The following is a 19948-nucleotide window of genomic DNA, read 5'->3' as shown; positions in this document are numbered from 1 at the left end:
TATTACACCTGACAGTGAAGCAGCATGCCCCAGTACCTCACCTAAGTGGAATGCAGCAATCATTAAGCCACCGGTGAGTTTCCTGCTAGATGTCTGCTGTGTAACAAATCTATTAGCCTACAGATGCAGCAACAGTTACTTCATCAGCACTTCACTTAAAAGTCTTTGTCTCACTGCATTTCTTTCCTCTGCACTTGGTGCCCTGAGTGGTGTTGCTCCATTGCGTAAAAAAATCGAACCACTAGATGGCAGTGTTGTTATTCTAATACTGACTATTGCACTAACAACAACTGAATCTGCCTTTAAGTATGTCTAATACAGTTATTTAGTTTTGTTTAAAATGTTTTGGGCGACAGTTGTTTTCACATGTGCTCTATCATCATCAAATGTGAAGTGACTATTGAACATCTCATTTAATCTTCCCTATATCTAAACAGTTAAAATCTTGAAGAGATTAAAACATTTTTTTTTTTCAAATGAGACCATGGACAAGATGACAGCGTAAATACACTATCACAATAATCAATACAACGCATAAACACACCTCAATGACAGCCACAGAATAAAAAATATGAACAATATCCCACTAAAATCTAACACACTTGCACCTTTGTCAAATCTCCACTGTCTTTGACTATAGATATAGAAGAGAAATATAATAAAGAGGAACAAGATGGAGTTAATGTGGATCAAAAAAGTAAAGCTGCAATCTTGGCATTGATTGTTGGTATGATGGATGTGTCTGTTGTAACCCCCAGATGTTTTCATATTGATTTATAGCTGGAATCTTGCAAAAGCTTGTGCAGGGGACAGCAAAGCAGACTGGCAGCACTACATAAAATATTCCCCTTCCGTGAAGTTGCAGCAGTTTTTGTTTGCAACCCTTTTGATTGCTCAGGATTTCTTAATTCTGCACCCTCAGTGCAACATCCTGTGTGCAAAGTGGACGCTTGAGGATGCAGTGAGGTAAATGTTAAGTAATAGGCAGGAGAAGGTACGGTTGCTTGCTCAGAAGTTACTATTAAACCCTCTGGGGGTATTCAATGAAACATCTGCCATGGGTGGTGACCTTCTTGAACCCCCACTCTCCCCTCCTCCCCTGCCTCGCCACGCTCCTTCTGCATTTCAAAAAAGGGGCTTCCCATCAGTTCAAACGCACCCAGGCTGTAGTGACTGAGCACCGATATTTCTAAAGGTTTTATTGGACTGCCCTGCAGAGAGAGACAGAGAGACACCCCACCACCACCACCACCACCACCACCAACCATTTTTTTTTCTTTCTCGCATGCGCGCGCACAGGAGCAGCTGTCATCGGGTCGAAGCGGGTGCCCGTGCGCTGCATATAGCGAGACTATCCTGTTTGAAGATTACGCTGCAGCTCCTGGCCATCTTGTATCAGACAGGATGAGACGCTGAAAAAACCCCCAAACAAACTAGAGAACAGGAGGCCCGTCTCTCTCTCTCTCTTGTTTTGTCAGAATCGTTGACAGCCAACACCACAAGGGGTAAAATCACGTCAAGCTGCCGTGTGTGCTGAAAAACACCTCATACGAGTTGTGGATTATTCCGAGGACATCGTGCTGAAACCATGAGCTGGGGGTCAGAGCTATGGGTGAGTCCCGGTGCACTTGTATCGTTTCCGCTGTTCCGCAGAGCCAGTGTGGACCTAACGGTTCTCGGGTTAAATAAACGTGCGTGTGACAAGACGCAGCGGCTCCATGTTTACCGCTAAAACGACGTTTGGTATGCGCTGCTTAGCGGTCGTCCAGCCTCTGTTGCGTTACTAGTCGACTAAATTGCAGCTCATATATATATATATATTAATCGATTTATTTATCTTGGCTACGGTGATGTGATAACGTGAGGTGTGCTGACCAGGACGCTGTACCTTCGAGCTAGCTAAACGAGCCGTTTTAGTTTACATTTTAGCATTTCAAACCACGCTTTGCACACACACACCCCCTCACTTATAACACGGCTATTCGTGTAGTGCCAATTTTTTGAGGATGTATGGCCCACGTTGCAGTGACACATTTTTTGTTGTTGGCAGAAGGTTTCGTAGATGTGTAACAAGTACGTAAATTACGTGCATTTCACAGGCTGTATTGTCAAGCTGGAGAAGAGTGCGTAGATGAAGTTCTCTTATTTAACCGCACACAAAAAGGCCGTGAAAAACCGCTGTTCCAACAGTGGTGAAAGTTAGCTGGTTAACTCGGCAGTTATTGCGTCCAGGTAGCGATTCAATAACCACACGTACAGCTCCATAATTTCAAGCCTGATATATTAACCATCGAGGCAAAAAAAATGAAATGTGGTACCCTTAAATTTGCAGCCATTAAACTGTGCATGGAAATACAAATGTCTGATAGTTTAGCCTTAGATTTGGCATTTGATTTTTATCCTCAAGTGTCACAGAATCAGAGGGTCCTAAAATGACCTTATATATTATTAATGTTTGCTTTGGTTCATCACTCCTTGTGAGCAACAATAGAAGTAGAGGCCCAGTGACCTTACTACAATAAATTCCTGTGCAATGATGTCACTTTTCATCCCACTGAAATTCACTTTTAAGGATTGAACTTCTGGCAGTAGCCTTTATCCAGCCAGCCACTGTGTCAGTGGTATTTCCACATGCTGAGGCACTCAGATACTCACAAATTCAGGGCAGTGTGTTGTAATAAACAGCATTGGTATAATGACAATTACAGGACCGTGTCAGACTATTTTTACGACTTGATAATAAGCAGTTGTGGCCTGAGGAATTCCTGTTGTCGGGGTTTTGTTTCAGTGGCTCGTGTTGTTATTTTGTTGTGGAATTGATCCACTGTCTGTGTGCAGGCTAACTACCTGGCAGAGGTGCTGACTTGTTGTTACAGGACTTGTTGCACATGTAGTATGAATGTTGGTATGTTTTAAGTGTGTGTGCACTTGAAGGTCAGTGTGAACATGCATGTGCTTGCAAGTTAGTACATGGAGCTTCCAGCACCTGCAAGAAGAGACACATTTTATTGATTTAAACTTACGTTCCACCATTTGCAGGGTAGCAGCTCAGTTTTGAACTGTAAACTAATGATAAGACCAGTTGTGGTTCTGCAAAACACCCGATTACAATATCTGCAGTGTGCAGCGCATTTTTTTTCTCCAATAAAACTGCAGTTTTAGAAAAGTCAATATTATGAGTTGGATTTTTTTTCTTTGTCACCAAGCAGCAAAGGGGTCTGGAGATAGTTAAATCAAGGATGTGTTTTCCTTTCTAGGAAAAAAGCAGGGAGAGGCACTCCCTTGAATTCCCCAGTAATTTACCTGGCCTAAAGTTCACAGAGAAAACCACCAGTTCTCCACATTCTCTACATTTCCCCAGTGATGTCAGTGTATTTTTTGCTTTCCTGCTGCAATGCTCGACCGAGAAACAGAGCTGCCCAGGTAGTCATGCAAAGCGAACAGAGCCCGAAGGTACTCGAGCTTTCATGTCTACTTTAAGTCTGGAAAACATTTGAAAGTTTTTTAAACAGAGACTGAACTTATGCAGAGAATACTGTATTACAACCAGATGCTTGGTTTTTTTCCTCCTTAGCAAGCTGAATGGAATCCAGACACTTGTTCCTTTAATCTTAGTCTCTGCAAAAGGGCAGTAGACAGAGTACAGCAAAGCTCTACAGGTGGCTGTTGCCACTGGAGAATGCACATAGTTGTCCCAAACCAGATCAATCAGCAAATCATACATTGACACCAATGCTGTTACTGTGGCAGCACCCACACTTTTATATAGAACAAGGGCAGGATGCTGTGGGTGAGACTTCAAATGTCTTGTTTTGTCCAACTAATGGTCCAGAAATAAAAGGTAATAGGTTTATGCTGATATAAAACAGAGATGAGTAGCAAATTGAGCTGAAACATTTTTGTTATGTAGATCATTTTTATTAATATTTTAATGTTTTGGGTGTTAAATTGATTTTTCTGTGTTTATGATCACTGTCAGCGAGGTTAGTCAGCTGGCAAAATAAGATGGTGCAATATGACACGTGAAGGATGAGGCCCGACACATTTTATCTTGCTCATCTTGTTGTTCCCTGCAGTAAACAGGAAAGTGTATGATATTTCAGGAAGTGGCGTCACAGTAGAGTAAGGTTTCTCTACCTCTCACTATTACAAGAGAGGTTTGGTGAGGTGCTGCAAGTGTACTGTGTCCAATTATCAAGTAGTTCACTAGATTTAAACTTGTGAATGTTGGGTAGGCTATGGCTGGAAAGGCTTTTGTTTAGGCTTTATGAGTCTCCATGGGTAAAGCACCACAGTCAGTTAATTGACGCCAAAAGGCTGAATTCTTTCGGCGCAACATCACTGCTCTGATTATAGTGTTCATTGTCCACTTAAAGACAGACTCAGTATTATTTGCTCCCATGAAAATTATGACCATCCCTGGGCTGTCCCTGTAACATTACCATCAAGGTACCAACAGGAGTGTTACAGAAACATCTTCCGTTGACCTGCAAATGTTCAGGGCACCTCACTACATTATGTTTTACTAAAATGTACTGGAAGAAGGAAAGTTTGGTTGACGTTTTAAGGAAATGCTACTTGTTTTATTTTTGTGCAATCAGAGCATGAACTGAATGGATCAACTTGTATGCACAGTGAGGATTCCAAACCCCCACCATAAGAGGGATTATGTAAAATTGCAACCAAGGAAGGAGGAAGTCAAATGCGGTGAAACATGTGACTGTTTCTCAGGGGAACAGGGGTCAGAAAAAAGAAAGGAATCATAAACAGCTATTGTATAGCTAACTATAGAGGCATACGCTCTAAATAACCATTCTGAATGAAGTAAACTGTGCTTGTCCAGAGTAAGAGCATCTCTTAAATATTTTTTCCTGGGGCTCTGGTGTTAGAACTGGTCCTCTAAGCAGCAGAAGTGCCACTGACAAGGCCAGAGTTATCTTGCGAGCTCAAACACGCTGCTGGCTATACCACACACGCAGCATTCACAGAAGTGTTGCGTTGTTTGGCCAAAAATACTATCACAATCACAATCACAATCACAATCTGCATTGCAATCTTTTTTCACAGTTTTGAAAAGCCCAGTTGTCTGACTTAAAACAACCCTTGAATTTTTACATTTGCACTGTTTAAACACGATATTACTTTATCTGCTAGTCAGTGAGATTAAATGTGTTTGGAGACAGAAGCAAGAGGACGTTAAATACCACATTCTCTACAATTTGCCTGAAAAGCAGATGATCGAAAGTTGTCATATCACCCACCAGTAATTCACAGACAGCAGTACATGGTAGCTTAAAATGAAAAAAGAAGTTGAATCTTGTCCTATGGCTTGACATTAAAGCACCAAGCTAAGTACGTAACTACCACTACAACACACCTTGAACGTTTCACTTCTCTTGTGTAGTAATTTGGGAACTGGATTTAAGATACATTCTCACAGCTGGATGTAGCTGTATACTTATATATAGTCCGTAGAGTTTAGAAGTATTGTTTCATGTCACACAGCTAATTCATGACGAACTATGGATAAGGTTGAAACTCTGCTCAAACAGCAGCAGCTAAAGGTGAGTTGAATGCATCTTCAACAGTAGTTGGCATATTGGCCCGTGTGTGGTCCATGATGAATCGTGGTTTGCTAGTGACAGTGTCCAAACTGTGCGTTACTTTGTTTGTGTCAGAGAAGATGTAAATATCTGTTGCTTCAGGGGATGAATGCTCTAGTTTATCCATTATTTTTGATTGTAGCATGTGCCTATCTGTTAGCCACCACCCCCTGTGTAATTGAGAAAGGAAAGTGTTATTGTTTGGAGAGGCCTTTTAAATGTCACTTGTTTTCTCTCATGTCATTAAGTGGTGCTCCAGACTTAAACCAGAGGGGCACAAGCAGAAAAGTTTAATCAAAACCTCATGGTCTTGTTTTTTTGTGGATTTCAGTCGTGCATTCACAGCAGTGAGATTTCAGGGTTGATCTCCTGCTAGTGTTACTTCAAATTTGAAATTAGATTCTGATGTTGGAGCAAGATTTCCTCAGCCTTGTCTGCTCTCATATCTCCCCTGGGCTCAGAATCCCCCAGGGTCCAACCTCATCCCCTGCTGTTCACTTGACATTCAGGCCACTTCCAGGAGTGAAACCTGAGCTAGTTTGTTTCCTTCTGTCAGTGTGCTGGAGTCAGTGTGGGGGATTGGATTGAAACGATTCTCACACTACAACAGACATCCCTGCAACGTCCCATTAAATCTTACACCCACTGCCACCCACCTGCTGACTCAGTGATACCACCCCAAGCCCATTTTCTCTTCACCTCTTACTTTGAACCCTCCATGATGGTAAAATAGTGATGAATGGATTCACATCTGATCTGTAGGCCCCAGACTGCACCCCAGGGAATGTGAAGGAGAAAGTAAGGGAGGCGTGTTTTAACAGAGTAGGTTCACATTGACATTTGTAAGACCTGCGGATGAATTGCAATAAATTTCTATTTTAATTTTTTTTTTTTGTAATCCTGTCCTTACAAACTACCTTTGCTTTTCATTTTGGCTAAAAGTGCATCCTAATGAACAAGCTTTGGTGAAGACGGGGTTCACAAATGACAGGATGAATGAATGTACCTGGTGTGGAAGTTGGCTGCTTTTTCTTTTCTTAACATAGTAAATTGAATATATTTGTGTTTTGGACTGATTGTCACTGTTTTTTGGATGTTTTATATGCCAAGTAATTAATTCAGATGTCCTTCCTTCATGAGCGTTTTCATACCACAAGTGTCCTTCCGCTTATTCAGAACTGAATAGCAGAGGGCAAAGCTATTTTGTCATTTTGTCCACGAAAAGGTGACTCAATCCTTCCCACCACAGACTTTTTGCAGCCTCTAATCTTAAATCGTTGCCTCTTCTGTTATTTGTAAAGTCAGCCTCTAATCACTGCTGTGACAGTGGAAATTACACCGCTGTTGGGGCCCAGTCACATGAGCTCTGTCATATTGTCGCCTGAGCCCCCTAACCTTCCATGTTCTCCTAATTGCTGCTATATTGTACTATATACTGTCAGCGTAATTTGTTCTGTGGCTGTTATAGTATTAAATTTCCCTCAACAGAGTAATGGAGTAACCTGCACAGAGATTGCCTGCACTGTAAGCCATTTTACTGTTGAAGGATGGAGAACAAAGGGCTGCGACCTGATTTTTCTACAGCATTCCCACTTAAATTACACATACCTTCAAGCCTCAAGTGCACACTCATCGTAGGCTAAACTGTGTAGCTTATAAACAAGAAGTGATAATAGTGATAACGTGTATAAAAAAAGTTTGTTATTTATTTACGTAATTCTTGACCAAAACTAAAAAGTGTTCAAATTGTAACTTATAAATGGCAATAGAAATTTTTTGGTTTGAAATAAACTCTTCTCCTCCTGTAATGAAGAACTAATGAATAGGAAACATCTTAAAGAAAATGGAAAAATATATGTTTGGACTAAATGGTAATAGAATTTTCATTTTCTTGTCATGTCAGATTTCACCTCTGGAGTGTTTTTGCAGTCTGTTTTTATTATCCCCCAAGAGCTTATGTATCTGAGCGCACAGATGTTTGCTGCAGCTAGCCAGCACTCACACCAATCACATGTCTGTGTGTGCCAAAGTGCTGAAGATGCTACTGTAGATTTTATTGGCTTATTTCTCCATCTGCACTCTTTCGTGATCATGTAGGAAGGGAAACGGTGGGTTTGCAGCTTGTGTGACAGTAGTGGTCTGTTATTTTGCTTCTTGAAATCTCTTCATTTTTTAAGGGGTACCAGATGTGGTCAGCGGACATGTTTACCATGTGAACCTCTTTAGCAGTTAACTTTATGGCTGCTTAATGTTAAATGATTCAAAGCCGTAATGAAAACTGTCTTGTGTAGCCATGCAGTTACCACACGTTTGTATCCCACTGCTTGAAGATATTCTAACTTCTGGAGAGGAGAAAGTCCAGTTTCGCTGCAGCCCACTCTTGCCTTCCTTTACATTTCCTCATTTTCTCTGTTTTTCTTTTGTTCTCTCTGCTTTCATCACGCTGACTCACTGGCTTTTCCCTCTCCTGTAATTGCCTTTGTGATGTTAATGGTTATAGTCATGTGTGTTCCTTAAAATGAAGCTTGTTTGCAATGGTTTTTCACCATACTGTCTGCTTAGAATTAACCTCACGTTATTGAGACTTTGTGTGGCCTTGAGGAGGCTTCTTGGCGAGATCATCATGGTCTGTTACTGCCGTCGAAGACAATGCTGTGTCAGAACTTTGTGCTTTAGCTGGAATGTCTTGCTTAATTTAGGAGTTATATAAAATGGGGCAGTATGTGGGGCAGGTGGACATTATTAAAGGCTGTGATGCCAGACAGAGAGGGTGGAGGTCGTTTATTGTATTACTAAAATGTTTCGGCAATAAATGATATTTGAAATTATATCCATCACTTCCTCTAGTGAGGTCTGGCTTTCATGAACAGAGATAGAGTCTTCCTGGCAAACTTAATAAGTTCCATGTTACCCAGGGTAGGTGTAATCCCTCAGTATATTATGCATTAGCATAGAAGACACTGGGTGCAACTGTCAGACTGTATGTAGAAGTACACGAAACACATTTAGACATCTGAGTTTTTCCAATATGAGTATAAGAAGTTCCATCTTTACTCATATCCTGCGAAGAGACATGTCAGAGTGAAATCGCTGCCACACAACTGTCTGAAAAATTCTGGGGGATGCCAACCAAAAAGGACCACCTAGAGATTTCAGCTCATTTTGATGATACATTGAAAGTACCTACTGTTTTCCAAGTCCTATGAGGCCCTTATCCCTCTCACAAAAGGATTTCTAATGTAAATATTCTCACATCAGCATAAACCCTGCTTTTGTGCAGTAGAAGTCTTTGTGGGCTGTTAGCAGGTTAAAATGTTGTCTTTTCAACCAGAAGAATAAAAGCAGCTGTGGAACTCAAACAGCAAACTCTGTGTGTGGTGCAAGTGGAGGAGATGCAGTACAACAAAATCCATTGCTAGAGCTTGTCAGGCATCCATTTGTGGTAAAGTGTTTTCTCATTGTACAAAGTAATTTTATTTAGAGTAAATCTTTGGCAAATGTGAGTAAGGGAAACCATGCTGCTTTATGTTTATCTCTGTTAACTATTCCAGTGAAGTACAGCTCTCTGGTTTATCAGTTATTCTCCATGTTTATACTAGCAATACTCGCCTGCATGACTTACATCATATCTCATCTTCCTGCAAGTAGCTGAGTTGTTAAGCGGGTAAAAAATAAGAAGGTTTACCTGGAGAGGAAAACAAGTGTTCTGAGACTCATAGAAACAATGCAGTATGTGGTTGGAAAATCTACGTAACTGGATGATTTGATCCTCAAGGGAGAGGTTTTACTCTTGTAATCTGAAGCTAAGTTATTAATCTGTAGGTGAAACGAGTAAAGAGCCAGTTACAAGAGGACATGTCTTACGTGACAGTGACATGAAAAGGCAGTGTGTCACACAGATCTATTTATGAACTGAAACTTTAAGCAAGGCTGACAGTTGGTTACAAGTGTTAAACACAGATAAAACAAATGTTTAATATAGTCTCTCATTTACTACCATAATGTTTGCCAGCAGACTTAATTATATGCTAGTGCTGTTTCCTTGTAGGTTATTTTTTTCCCCCTTAGCATTAAGTTCCACAGCAGCTACAGTATGATTAAATTCAAAGACTGACACCTATTGGCAAGGAAGCATGGTAATCATGGAGGTATTATTTTGACCCGCTGCAAAAAAGCATCTAGTTATTATCTACAAATCATGGTTATTTTTGTTGTTGGCAGCACATAGTCTGAGTGCCTGGGTGAGAGATTCACCTGAACCATGTATAGCATGTATACTGTGAGTGGACAGCTGAACACGGGTGTCATTTACAGTAACACTGAAAGGTTAACTCTCCACTTTTCATTCCATGTGTTATCATTCACCTAATGGACGACCAGAGCATGGTGTAACCCAACCTATACCGGAATCTGATAATGATATATTGGCTGGTAGTGTTTATTATTAAACCATGTTGATGTGAATCCCTTAGATTTGTTGTTTTATTTGTGTGTGTGTGTTTTGTGTGTTTATGACTGAGATATATATTGAACCTGACTGACCTCAGACTTCTTGTTTACATACACGCCGTTACTGATATATCTGCAGTAAGCAAATATCTACTGATATTAGCTGTAGAACATAGTTTGAAAACTGACTTCATCAGTTGATGGAATGAATCAGGGTTGAAGTCAAACTGAGACCTTCAGTTTACCTTGTTATAGCAGTTTAGCATGTAAAGCGTTATGGCAGTTCTCTCATACTGGCCATTTTCTAAAGTTCAGTGTTTTCCTTAATTCCAGAGAATGTCTTATATAAGAGTTAAAGAGCTTTATCCTCCAAAAAGAACAAAAACGGCTCAACAAGAACAATAGCTAATGTGTCTTTGCAGGCCCAGCAGGATTAATCCACAGAATTGCAGCATCCTATTGGGTGGTTGAGGTAGTTACAAGGGAGGTGTAGTAATCAGATTAATAACAACGTCATTTAATCAAGTTCTGTGCAGGTTACAACGTTTCTGTTGTTCCCTCTCATTATACTTTTTATTCTGCCTGCATTTTGTGTGCTTCAGCTGATGAATGTTCTTGGACTAGGCATTACCAGGATATGTGATGCGTATGGATCCAATCTTTGCGTTGCTGTATGCAAGATCTTTAATTTGTTCACGCTGCCCTGCTTAACCGAGGATTCACCTTCTGTTGTTTTTCCTTCCTTTGAGAGATGGATTAAATAAGTTTGGGGCGCCTTTTCTCTGCTTTCTTGTTACATGAATATCACGACCATGTTGCGCAGAAGAAGTGAATTTTTCGTTTTCCTGGACACTGTACGATCTGTGAAATCTGATAAAGAAGAACAGAAGGAGGAGCAGTGTCTTAGCCCTTTTGATGAGTATCTGCAGTCGCTGCTGCAGATGAAGATGACGAGTGATGTAAGTGAGCAGAATTGATTCTTGCAGGATTATTCTTTTCATTCCAACATACAGTATAATACATCAAGTAAGAGCAAAACAAAAATGCCATTGTACAATATGGAATGAAAAGAAGTTCCTGTTGTATAAAATTAAGAACTCATTAGACACCAGCTTACTGGACTTTTACAGGACTCTACAGTAAAAGTGTCTTTTTTGATGTCCATGAATGAGTTTACCACCCTTCCAGTTACTTTGACTCACAAATGAGAGGCGGCAGTTTCCTGTTGCTTAACAAGCTTGCTGCAATAAGGGTGGGTATTTCTCGTGGACAGAACTGATTACTCATACATGACACTGTTCACGACTGTGACATGGAAAGTGTTCAAATAGCAACTGGGGTCTTACAGAGGCAGCCAGAGAAGAAATGTTTTATGGGCACTTGAGCATGATACACATGTACATACGCCAACACACTTTCTTAAATTTCAGACCAGCAGAGGAGTAATTTCTATAAATAACAAGAGCTCTCACACATAAGGTCACTCACTGTGCTAACAGCTGTTCATATTGTGGAGAAAGTTGCTATGTGGGTCTACATATTTGTGTAGTTTCCTGTGCGCGTGTGTTCGTTTTTTGAACACGAACCCTTAATCATGATAGTGAAAGTCGTTTCGCGAATCAGTGTAGTGATTGGCCTGCATTTAGAAAAATTCTAGTATTCCAGTCCTTAATTAGCATGACATTGTGTGCAAATGAAATTTTTGTTTAAACTGAGCTTCATAGATGAAGAGTTAATTTGATTGCATCTTTGTGTTAATTTAGTATACAGGAAGCTTACAAACCATTCTCAACCTTAAATAACCCAAAGAGAAATATCTGAATGCAGCTATTTAGTGGCCAAGCACATTATCATCCGTCTTTGTTAATGTGTGTGAGCGTATTTGTGTGTGTCCTGTCACTCCTCTCTGACACAGGGGTTACACTGGGCTATGGAGGCATTGTTCCGCCTCTCTTTCGTGTACAAGGCTCGGTGTGTGTGTGTGAGAGGGTTTGGCATACCCCCCCAAATATTTGCTCTTGCTGCTGGACGCCCACTGCCGCGAGACACAGTGAAGTGCTGCACTGACCGACTCCTGCACGACAGTAGATTTCAATGCTTTACTGTGCTCATTGCTTCTCTGAGTCATTTCTCTGGTCTGTCTTGTCTGCTGTAGTCAGTAGGAAGCTTCATGGAAGCATTCGGATAACCAGTAGAAGAACAACTGCAGATCACCAGACGTTTTCTGTCTGCTTTATTCGATGCCACAGAGCTAGTTTAGCTAGAACAATTGGGCTATGTGTTTGTTATCTGAGTCGGCAGGACCCTCACAGCCTAATGAACAGTTCTGGATGAATGCTGCTTCGGCCAGTTAGCAAATGAGGCCCCAGAAATAACTCATTCATGTTTACCATAATGGTTCAAACATACGAGCACAAAAAAAGCACAGTGAAACCACCTTATCTCTTTTTACTGATCGGACAGGTTTGACACAATCAGTACTTCCATCACAGTGATTCACAGCACTTTTTCTCCAACAGTTAAAACATTTAATGCACATGCTCTCCATGGGACACTGAGTTAAATGAGGTTTCCATCAGTCTTGCATTTTCAGCACAAGCCCATAACCAACAGCCAAGCCTGCTGTCCTTGTTCTTTTCTCAGCCACTAAGAAGGGAGACAAAAGCATTGATAGGCCTCTTGTCCCATTGTCCTCCTTGCAGTAGAACATCTGTCCCCTCAGTCTCTTCCCCCTGCTCTAGCGTGACGTCTGCTTTTCTTTACTTCGGCAGGTTTCCTGTCAGGGGCTCGACTTCATATAGAAACCAGTGACGCAACCTGAAAGCTTGCAGCTAAGTTTGGAAGGCGTAAAACGTAGTTGTAAAAGGTTGAAGTCAAGGTTTGGAAAGTTAATGACGAGCTTGTTCAGTTCTAGGCAGGAATTCATTCCACTGTCTTCAGTTTTGTTGTAAGTTTGCACACTGGATTTGACTGGACTTTGACTTGCTTGGAGGTTAATAGTTGTATTAATCTGATTAATGGTTACATGACAGTAAAGCCACAAATACGATTTCTGTCAGTTATGTGTTTGAGGTCAGTTCATTTCAGTCAATTCAGAAACTAATCAGTAATGCTTTCCTCCTTGAAATCTGTATACTGTTGCCCTGCCAAATGAATGAATGAAAGATCTTTTTATTTTTAGAGACTTTTTTGACCTACATTTACCATTTGTACAATTGTGTTTTCTGTCAACAAATTCTGATAAAAATATCTTTGATAAAGAGGTGAACATTTGTGGTTATTAGTCATTTAGTGTCAGCGTTGATGCTGACATCTTTTTGGGGACATGTGGGACCTTTCTGTTTCCAACACTATGTATCCATTAGATTTTTTTGTGTCTTAGTTGATGGCTGATTCACATCTGCGTTTACATCTTTTTCACTACTAGTCAGCAATTTTGTGCTGTCTTTTCATTCCCCTTAGTCGTGTCAGTGAAACTGCTCCCTTTTTTCTCTTGTGTTTTTAATGGCATATTGATTTTTTTGCTGTGATCATCAGAGCAGCAGGCCGTAAGGTTGGCAGTAAGGTTGTAATAAAACAAGAAGTGTCCCCAGGAGCGTTTGTTCAGAGATTTTAAAAACGATGCAGTCCCGTATCCCCAACCTCGTTGCAAAGGGTTTCTGCTTACTTTGCTGCTCACTTCCTTTGTGACTGGTTACCAAATACTTCTTAGTGTCTTCTGCATTCCTGCATCATGAAGCAACTCGAGGCTGAGGTGCACAGGTGCATTATTATGTGAAACCCATCTGCACTTAGGACTTTTGTGGTCACAGAACACTCCTTCCACACGCTCTATTTATTCCACAGCTTCTGTCTGGGAAAACTGCTAGGGATGAAGGCCGGATATGTAATTAAGTTAATTTCATCATCCGCAGTCTTTGTCTTGAAGATGATCACGTTCTCTAAAATAAAACATTTCTTCACTGTCATCCCTGCTGATACTGACACTGCCACCATTAGTAATAGAGTTGGTACTCTATACTGCCTTCTGTGGTAAAGAAGAATAGCATGAAAGCTCATCAGAATTCACTTGCTTTTATTGTGGTACTCAGACATTGAATTTGGTGTCAAGGCCCATTAGGTTTTTCTGACAATGAGGAATACAGAGGACCGTAATAGGTGTCTTTCGCATTTGATAAGCTATGAATAGAAAGGGTAGGAAGTTCTGAATATTTAATCATCTTCAGACACTGTAGATGAGTTTCAGACTAAAATGTTTCAGTGCAGTACGTCCAGTTGTATTTAGAGACCAACATTAAGTATTTTGCAGAGGAAAGGGAAAAAGAAAACTTCTGTGTTGTAGGGATGCAGGTCAATGGGCCCTCAGTATGAGTGGGATCAAGAGATCTGATCTGGAATGCTGGCTAAATATTATGCATTAGTTCAGATTAACTGGCAGTCTAATACATTAAACTGCACCATAATCCCCATCAGCAGTTGGGAAGGGTTGCAGGTTAGCAGGCTGATCCTTAAACAAGCATGTGTTTGTTTTTGTTCTGCACATGGACAGCCTACATATATTTAGTAACTGCTAAGTGTCTCCTTTGTTCTCTGTTTGAACCTGTTTCCCATTTCCTGTATAATAAAACAATATTTAGCCACGCAGTTCTATTTATTTTCTTTCATGTCCTACCACAATAGCACATGCATCACAGTGAGTGGGATTGGGTCCTGAAATAACAAGCAGAGTGGGGCTGGTTCGTCTCCTGAAGGGATCCCCCACTCGCTCCCTCCTGCAGGAACAGGGTCAGGTGTCAGAGGCCGCAGATGACAGAACGGAACAAGAGTTAAAGCAGGGGCTGAGTGTGTTATGTACGGGCGCCCATAGAAGGAGGTTTTACAAAATTTCCTTTGCGGGTTTGAATATGAGTGTAGCGGCTATCACTACATAATTTGCATGCAGTGCACACGCAGGCTATCTTAAAGAGACAGTTCAACCAGAAATATACATTCTGTGCTAGTTATCAGATATCTGCCATCTCTCCAATATAATCTCTAACCGCTAAAAAATATATTTAAAAAACTCAATAGCAGTGTTTCTTTCCAGAAATCATGACCAATTAGCTCAAGATAATCTACAGACCTTGTAAGCAGTTTTATGTAGGAAATGTTTTGCCAAACTAGAGATTCTAGCATTTACGTTTAAAAAGTAAAACTTTTCAAATTATTTAACATTAATTTGTTACGTGTATGTGGATTGACTAATTCATGTCCACTTCATATGCTTCTCTGTTTTGCTTTATAAAATCTACAGGACCGTATATTTTATTTTAGGTCGAAATGGCAGGAGGTTGATGTAAGCAGGGAAGCAATGACTGTGTGCTTGTGTTTGACACACTTTCACTTCACTCCGATTCATAATTTATTGATTTGCTCTTTCTCTCGAAGCTGGAGAATTGCTTTGTTGATGACTTTTCCATTTGACTTGAGGTTCTGTCTCTTCTATCCCATCTGACAAAAGAAAAGATTCATGAGCTCATTGTGACTCATCATATTGCAAATCATGAACTGTATGTAGATGTTTTAATCTATTTAATGTATGATAAAGTGAGGAGTTTATCAGGTCCCAACAGTCTAAGTTTGCCCCCTCCGCCAAATGTAATCCCCTCCTATGTAATCCCGCCTCTCTGTCATCTCTACTCCTTTCAAGGCCCCCTCTCTCTGTTTTTCCGCTCTGTCTCTCACTGTCCTCCCCTCCCATCCCACTTATTCCACCTTACGCCTGATGGAGCATTAAGCCTGAATGCTGTGGCCTCACATTCAGTGTGTGTGTGCGAGTGAGCCAGTGCTGCATCGGTTCCTCCCCTGCTCTCTGGGATTCTTGCTCCATCCAGACATTCGGGAATTACTTGCTACAACTGTGCAGGTTCTTTGTTATTGTGTGGGAGTTGGGTCAGCCGACATTTTTCCCAACCCAGGCACGCTCTTGCTAATCTACACTTAATCTGCTTCGGATGCCTGGGAAATAGTCTTCTGGCCCTCTTTAACCTAACTTCAGCCTTTTATTGTGCTGCCTTGGAAGGGTTGGGGTGGGGTGGGGGGGTGTGCATTGGATGGACATTTTCTGGATTTGGATTTTTTAAAAGGGTTCCACACGGAGACACGCTGGATAAGATGGTGCCCCCCCAAAAAAGGGTAATCTGAGTTACATGTGTGGAGGAGTGTGTTGTGAAGAGAGGAGGGTTTTATGTGCATGATGTGGCTGTAATGACGTGTGCCGATTGTTGTCTGTTCTTCCAATAGTGGTTAGTGCCTACTAGTGATACTGCAGTAAAAATGCTGTTTGATTGTTTTAATATGTCCGCCTGAGTGTGCTCTCAAGACATTAAATGGGAAGGGAAGTCTGTTGTAGAAACCAGAAAAGCAGTGAGGGCAGAGAAACTGAGAAAAACAAAAGGCAAAGCTGAGGATTTTTATTACAGTAAATTGTGTGTTTTTATCTTGTCATTCTTCATGTTGAGTGGCTCATTGATGAGTGATTGCTCATTGAAACTGCCTAACAATGCAGACTGGAAAGCCCCTCTCACTCACGGTGCTCTCTATTGTTGTCCCTGAGTGCTTCATTCAGTTGGGAGTTGTTTAGTTTGTGAATGCTGCTTCAAAGGTGTTTCAGAGATTTTATCACTTCCATATATATGTATATAGATATATATAGATATATATATCTATATATATATAGCTGCAGTAGTATACTGATCTGAATTTCCTCCGTGATTTGAACAGCTAAGTCAGCTTAACTTTTCGGTATCTCAAATTGGTGCAAGACTGTCTAGGCTGGAGTGTACCTCTTGAACTTTTCATCACCACAACCGCATCCTGTGATATGAAAAAGCTTTTAGTAGAGAGGTGCTTCCAGCAGTTGTGCACATTTTGTGATTTGCTCAGAGTATCAGAGAGCCTCTTCAAACTGACACTGTACATGGTGTGTCGGGCAAGAGGAACTATTAGCTGGACTCGGGAAGACTCTAGACATGGTAGAGGAGAGGATGGGGGACTGTTGGAGCCGCACCAAGGTTGTTTCCTTTTTTTTTTTTTTTTTGGTTCATCATTAAAATTATACCCACACTCAAAAGTAGCCATATGATCATCAGTAAATTCTGCTGTGGTGCATGTGTGTGTGTATGTTCATCAGTATCCCAGATGCAATGATCTTTCTTTTCTGAACAGACGTGTTTCAAGATGTGACCTCAGCCAACTAGAGGCTCATTTTTTCCTCACAAACAAGGAACAAATCATGAAAAATGAGTTCAGCCCCAACAGCTGTGTCTGGTTATCAGTAGTTGTTGTGTTTGTTTTTACTACGAACTGCACTTATTCTCTGTGATAGACCTCACTAATATATAATATTGGCTTAAATGAGTGCATTTCAACAGGACAGTGTCAGTCACAGTCCAGGCATGTCACCATGGGAGTAGGTCAGTTGCTTTTGTGTGATCAGTGGCTGGGAGTAACCACATTGACTGACACATACGCTGTATGTCTGATTTGTTTGGTTGAGGGGAAAATGATGCACAATATTCCTGCAACACACGAGGCCTAATTACAAGCTGAATTTCTCTGTTATGATTAATAAGAATCTGTTGCGCAAATATTAAAATGGACCCTAGTGATATTTAGAATAACTTTGATTTACAGCATATACAACACAATTTTCTCATGAAATTGATTTAAGCTTTAATGTTTTGCTTTGCTTTCTTTTTGTCTTTGATAGATTGCCGTCTCCCTTCTATTTGAAAGATTTCATCAGTACATCTTCTTTTTTCCTGTAGGATCAGTTTGACAACTTGGAGAAGCATACACAGTGGGGGATCGAGTATCTGGAGAAGTACACCAAATTTGTCAAGGAGAGGTCAGAGATTGAAATCAACTATGCAAAACAAATTAGGTGAGTACTCAAGCTGACTCCATTTTCAGGTTTGCAGGACTGTTATTGAGGTGACTGTTTTCCACCCAGCTGGCTTCAGTAAAGACCCACCAACCCCCCAGCAGGATTTGACCTACTGAAGTGTCCTTGAAACAAGAGACTGCATCCTTGCAAGCTTATTATGTAGCTGACCGTGACCTCTGATCTTCCCCTGGAAGGGAAACTGAAATGAGTATTCCCATATGGGAAGTAGTACATTAGTGTTTTACTAATTGTCGAAAAATTATTGTAATTTCACAGCCATTGTTTCTCTTCAGGGAGTCATAATTGCTTTACGCAGTTGTAGAGATTAATAAACAGACTTGAAGAAGATGTCTTTCCCTCTCCATCTATCTTCATTTTTCCATCTATGCAGCCTCTCTCTCTTTCTCTCTCTTTCTCTCATACAGATACACACACTCATGCATGCACGCTGTCTGCTGTTGTTGCTTCTGCTTCAGGCGAGAGGAAGTCAGGTTGTGGGGGGTGGGTGGGGAGGAGCTTGTGTTTCCATGGAGATCCGTAGGTATCAGCTTTATAAACCCTACATCTGACCCAGATTTTTTTCCTCCCCCTCCAACCATGAGTGTCGGCCACGCCCCCTCCAGTGCCCCACACAGACTCTGTTTTGGTGCAGTCACTGATTTTCAGAGGCAGTGATGTTAGCATGAGAAGTCCTTCTCTGAGAGGATTCATTTCCTAGGGTCTCCTGCACCCCAACACAGCAGGGGACCCCCCCCCCTCCTCCCTCTGCAAAATCCACAATCCTCTGGCCTGGCAATATGGCTAATGCTTTAAGTATTGACCCCAACCCACCATTTCATAGTGGCTGGCCAATACCAATCCAGTATTCACATAGCAACCGCCAGTCACAGATCCTCTACAGGCCATACTGCTCCTCTTTCAGAGAATTAAGTCAGCTTGAGATAATAGGACTAGTAGTCTGTGTTTACATGCATGCATTAACCATACAGCATGCACCCATTAACTTTTCAAGCTTGAAGACAGGCACAGATCAAACAGAAAATATGCTTTTCAGAATAAATGAACAGAAAGTACTCAGGTGCTTTAATGTCTCATTTATCATCTTAAGTTGGCATTTGTTAATGTGTACAACTACTGGATTATTCTTAATTTTGTCCAAACTAAACAAAATTAAACAAATTTTGCGGCCCCCTAAAAAAATACACACCCACAGTTTTGCATTTGCATCTGATCACTTACAGATTTTCCCTATAATTCAGTCAGTCAGCATTTGTTCACAGTATGTGCAACAAAAGAACGGAGAGGTAGACTCATCTTGCTATGGCAGGTTATCTTCTGTTGAACTTCAGGCTCTACAGATGGTGCGGATGTTTTCAGCCACTGTGCTTATACAGAGGATCTGCTGTCAAACTGGGTCTGTTATCTAGTAGACGCACACACACAGGCACACACACACACACAGCCACGTACACATTGGCACACTCGTCAGAAAAAGGCTAAAATGAGGAAATTGGGATATACAGACAGGATAGCTTGAGTCACAGGGTTTTCCTGTGTTCTGAACACACTGTGCTTCTTTGTTGTGGTGCTACTTAGCAATAACTCAGGACTAGTTATCCTTCATAATCAACTTAGCTCGTGAAATCAGGTTTAATCTAACGGGCACGCTCAAACCAAAAGAAACGCAGGGTTGTTAGATCCAATAAAGTAATTGAATTGGCCCCTTTGATCTAGTCCTCTTTTCTCTTATCTGTGCCATTCAGGAGAGTTTTCATTCTGTTTGTCTATTTCCTTACAGAGTTAAAAGGGCTTGGGTGTGATGTCAATATTAGCGGATGAGCCATGATTGAGTTGAGCGGGTGTATGGGTGGGAATTTGATCCTGTGGCACCACCACCCAGTCATTACTATGCAGCCTGGCTTCAAATAACATCACCACCATCCATTTTTATGCTAAAGTAAATCAAATA

The 19948-nt window shown here is 41.0% G+C and overlaps 1 protein-coding gene across 19 annotated transcripts in view; it reads left to right on the top strand.

The window, feature by feature from the left end:
- Nucleotides 1–1035: 1035 nt before the first annotated feature.
- Nucleotides 1036–19948, top strand: part of LOC124052144 (formin-binding protein 1) — a 56053-nt gene continuing 37140 nt past the window's right edge. For 4 of the 19 annotated variants that reach the window (XM_046376089.1, XM_046376096.1, XM_046376095.1 and 1 more), the window contains exons 1-2: nucleotides 1037–1612; nucleotides 17861–17976. In XM_046376089.1, the coding sequence (XP_046232045.1) occupies nucleotides 1589–1612; nucleotides 17861–17976 (140 nt within the window). In that variant the 5' untranslated portion in view covers nucleotides 1037–1588. Of the gene's footprint in view, nucleotides 1613–15248; nucleotides 16227–17860; nucleotides 17977–19948 lie in introns of those variants that run through there. The other 15 variants (XM_046376102.1, XM_046376094.1, XM_046376092.1 and 12 more) reach the window with 8 other exon arrangements.

Source organism: Scatophagus argus, chromosome 20 (genome assembly GCF_020382885.2).
Source record: "Scatophagus argus isolate fScaArg1 chromosome 20, fScaArg1.pri, whole genome shotgun sequence".
NCBI classification, from domain to species: Eukaryota; Metazoa; Chordata; class Actinopteri; family Scatophagidae; genus Scatophagus; species Scatophagus argus.
The sequence above is the reverse complement of the archived record's forward strand: the minus strand, read 5'-3'. Positions and strand labels throughout refer to the sequence as shown.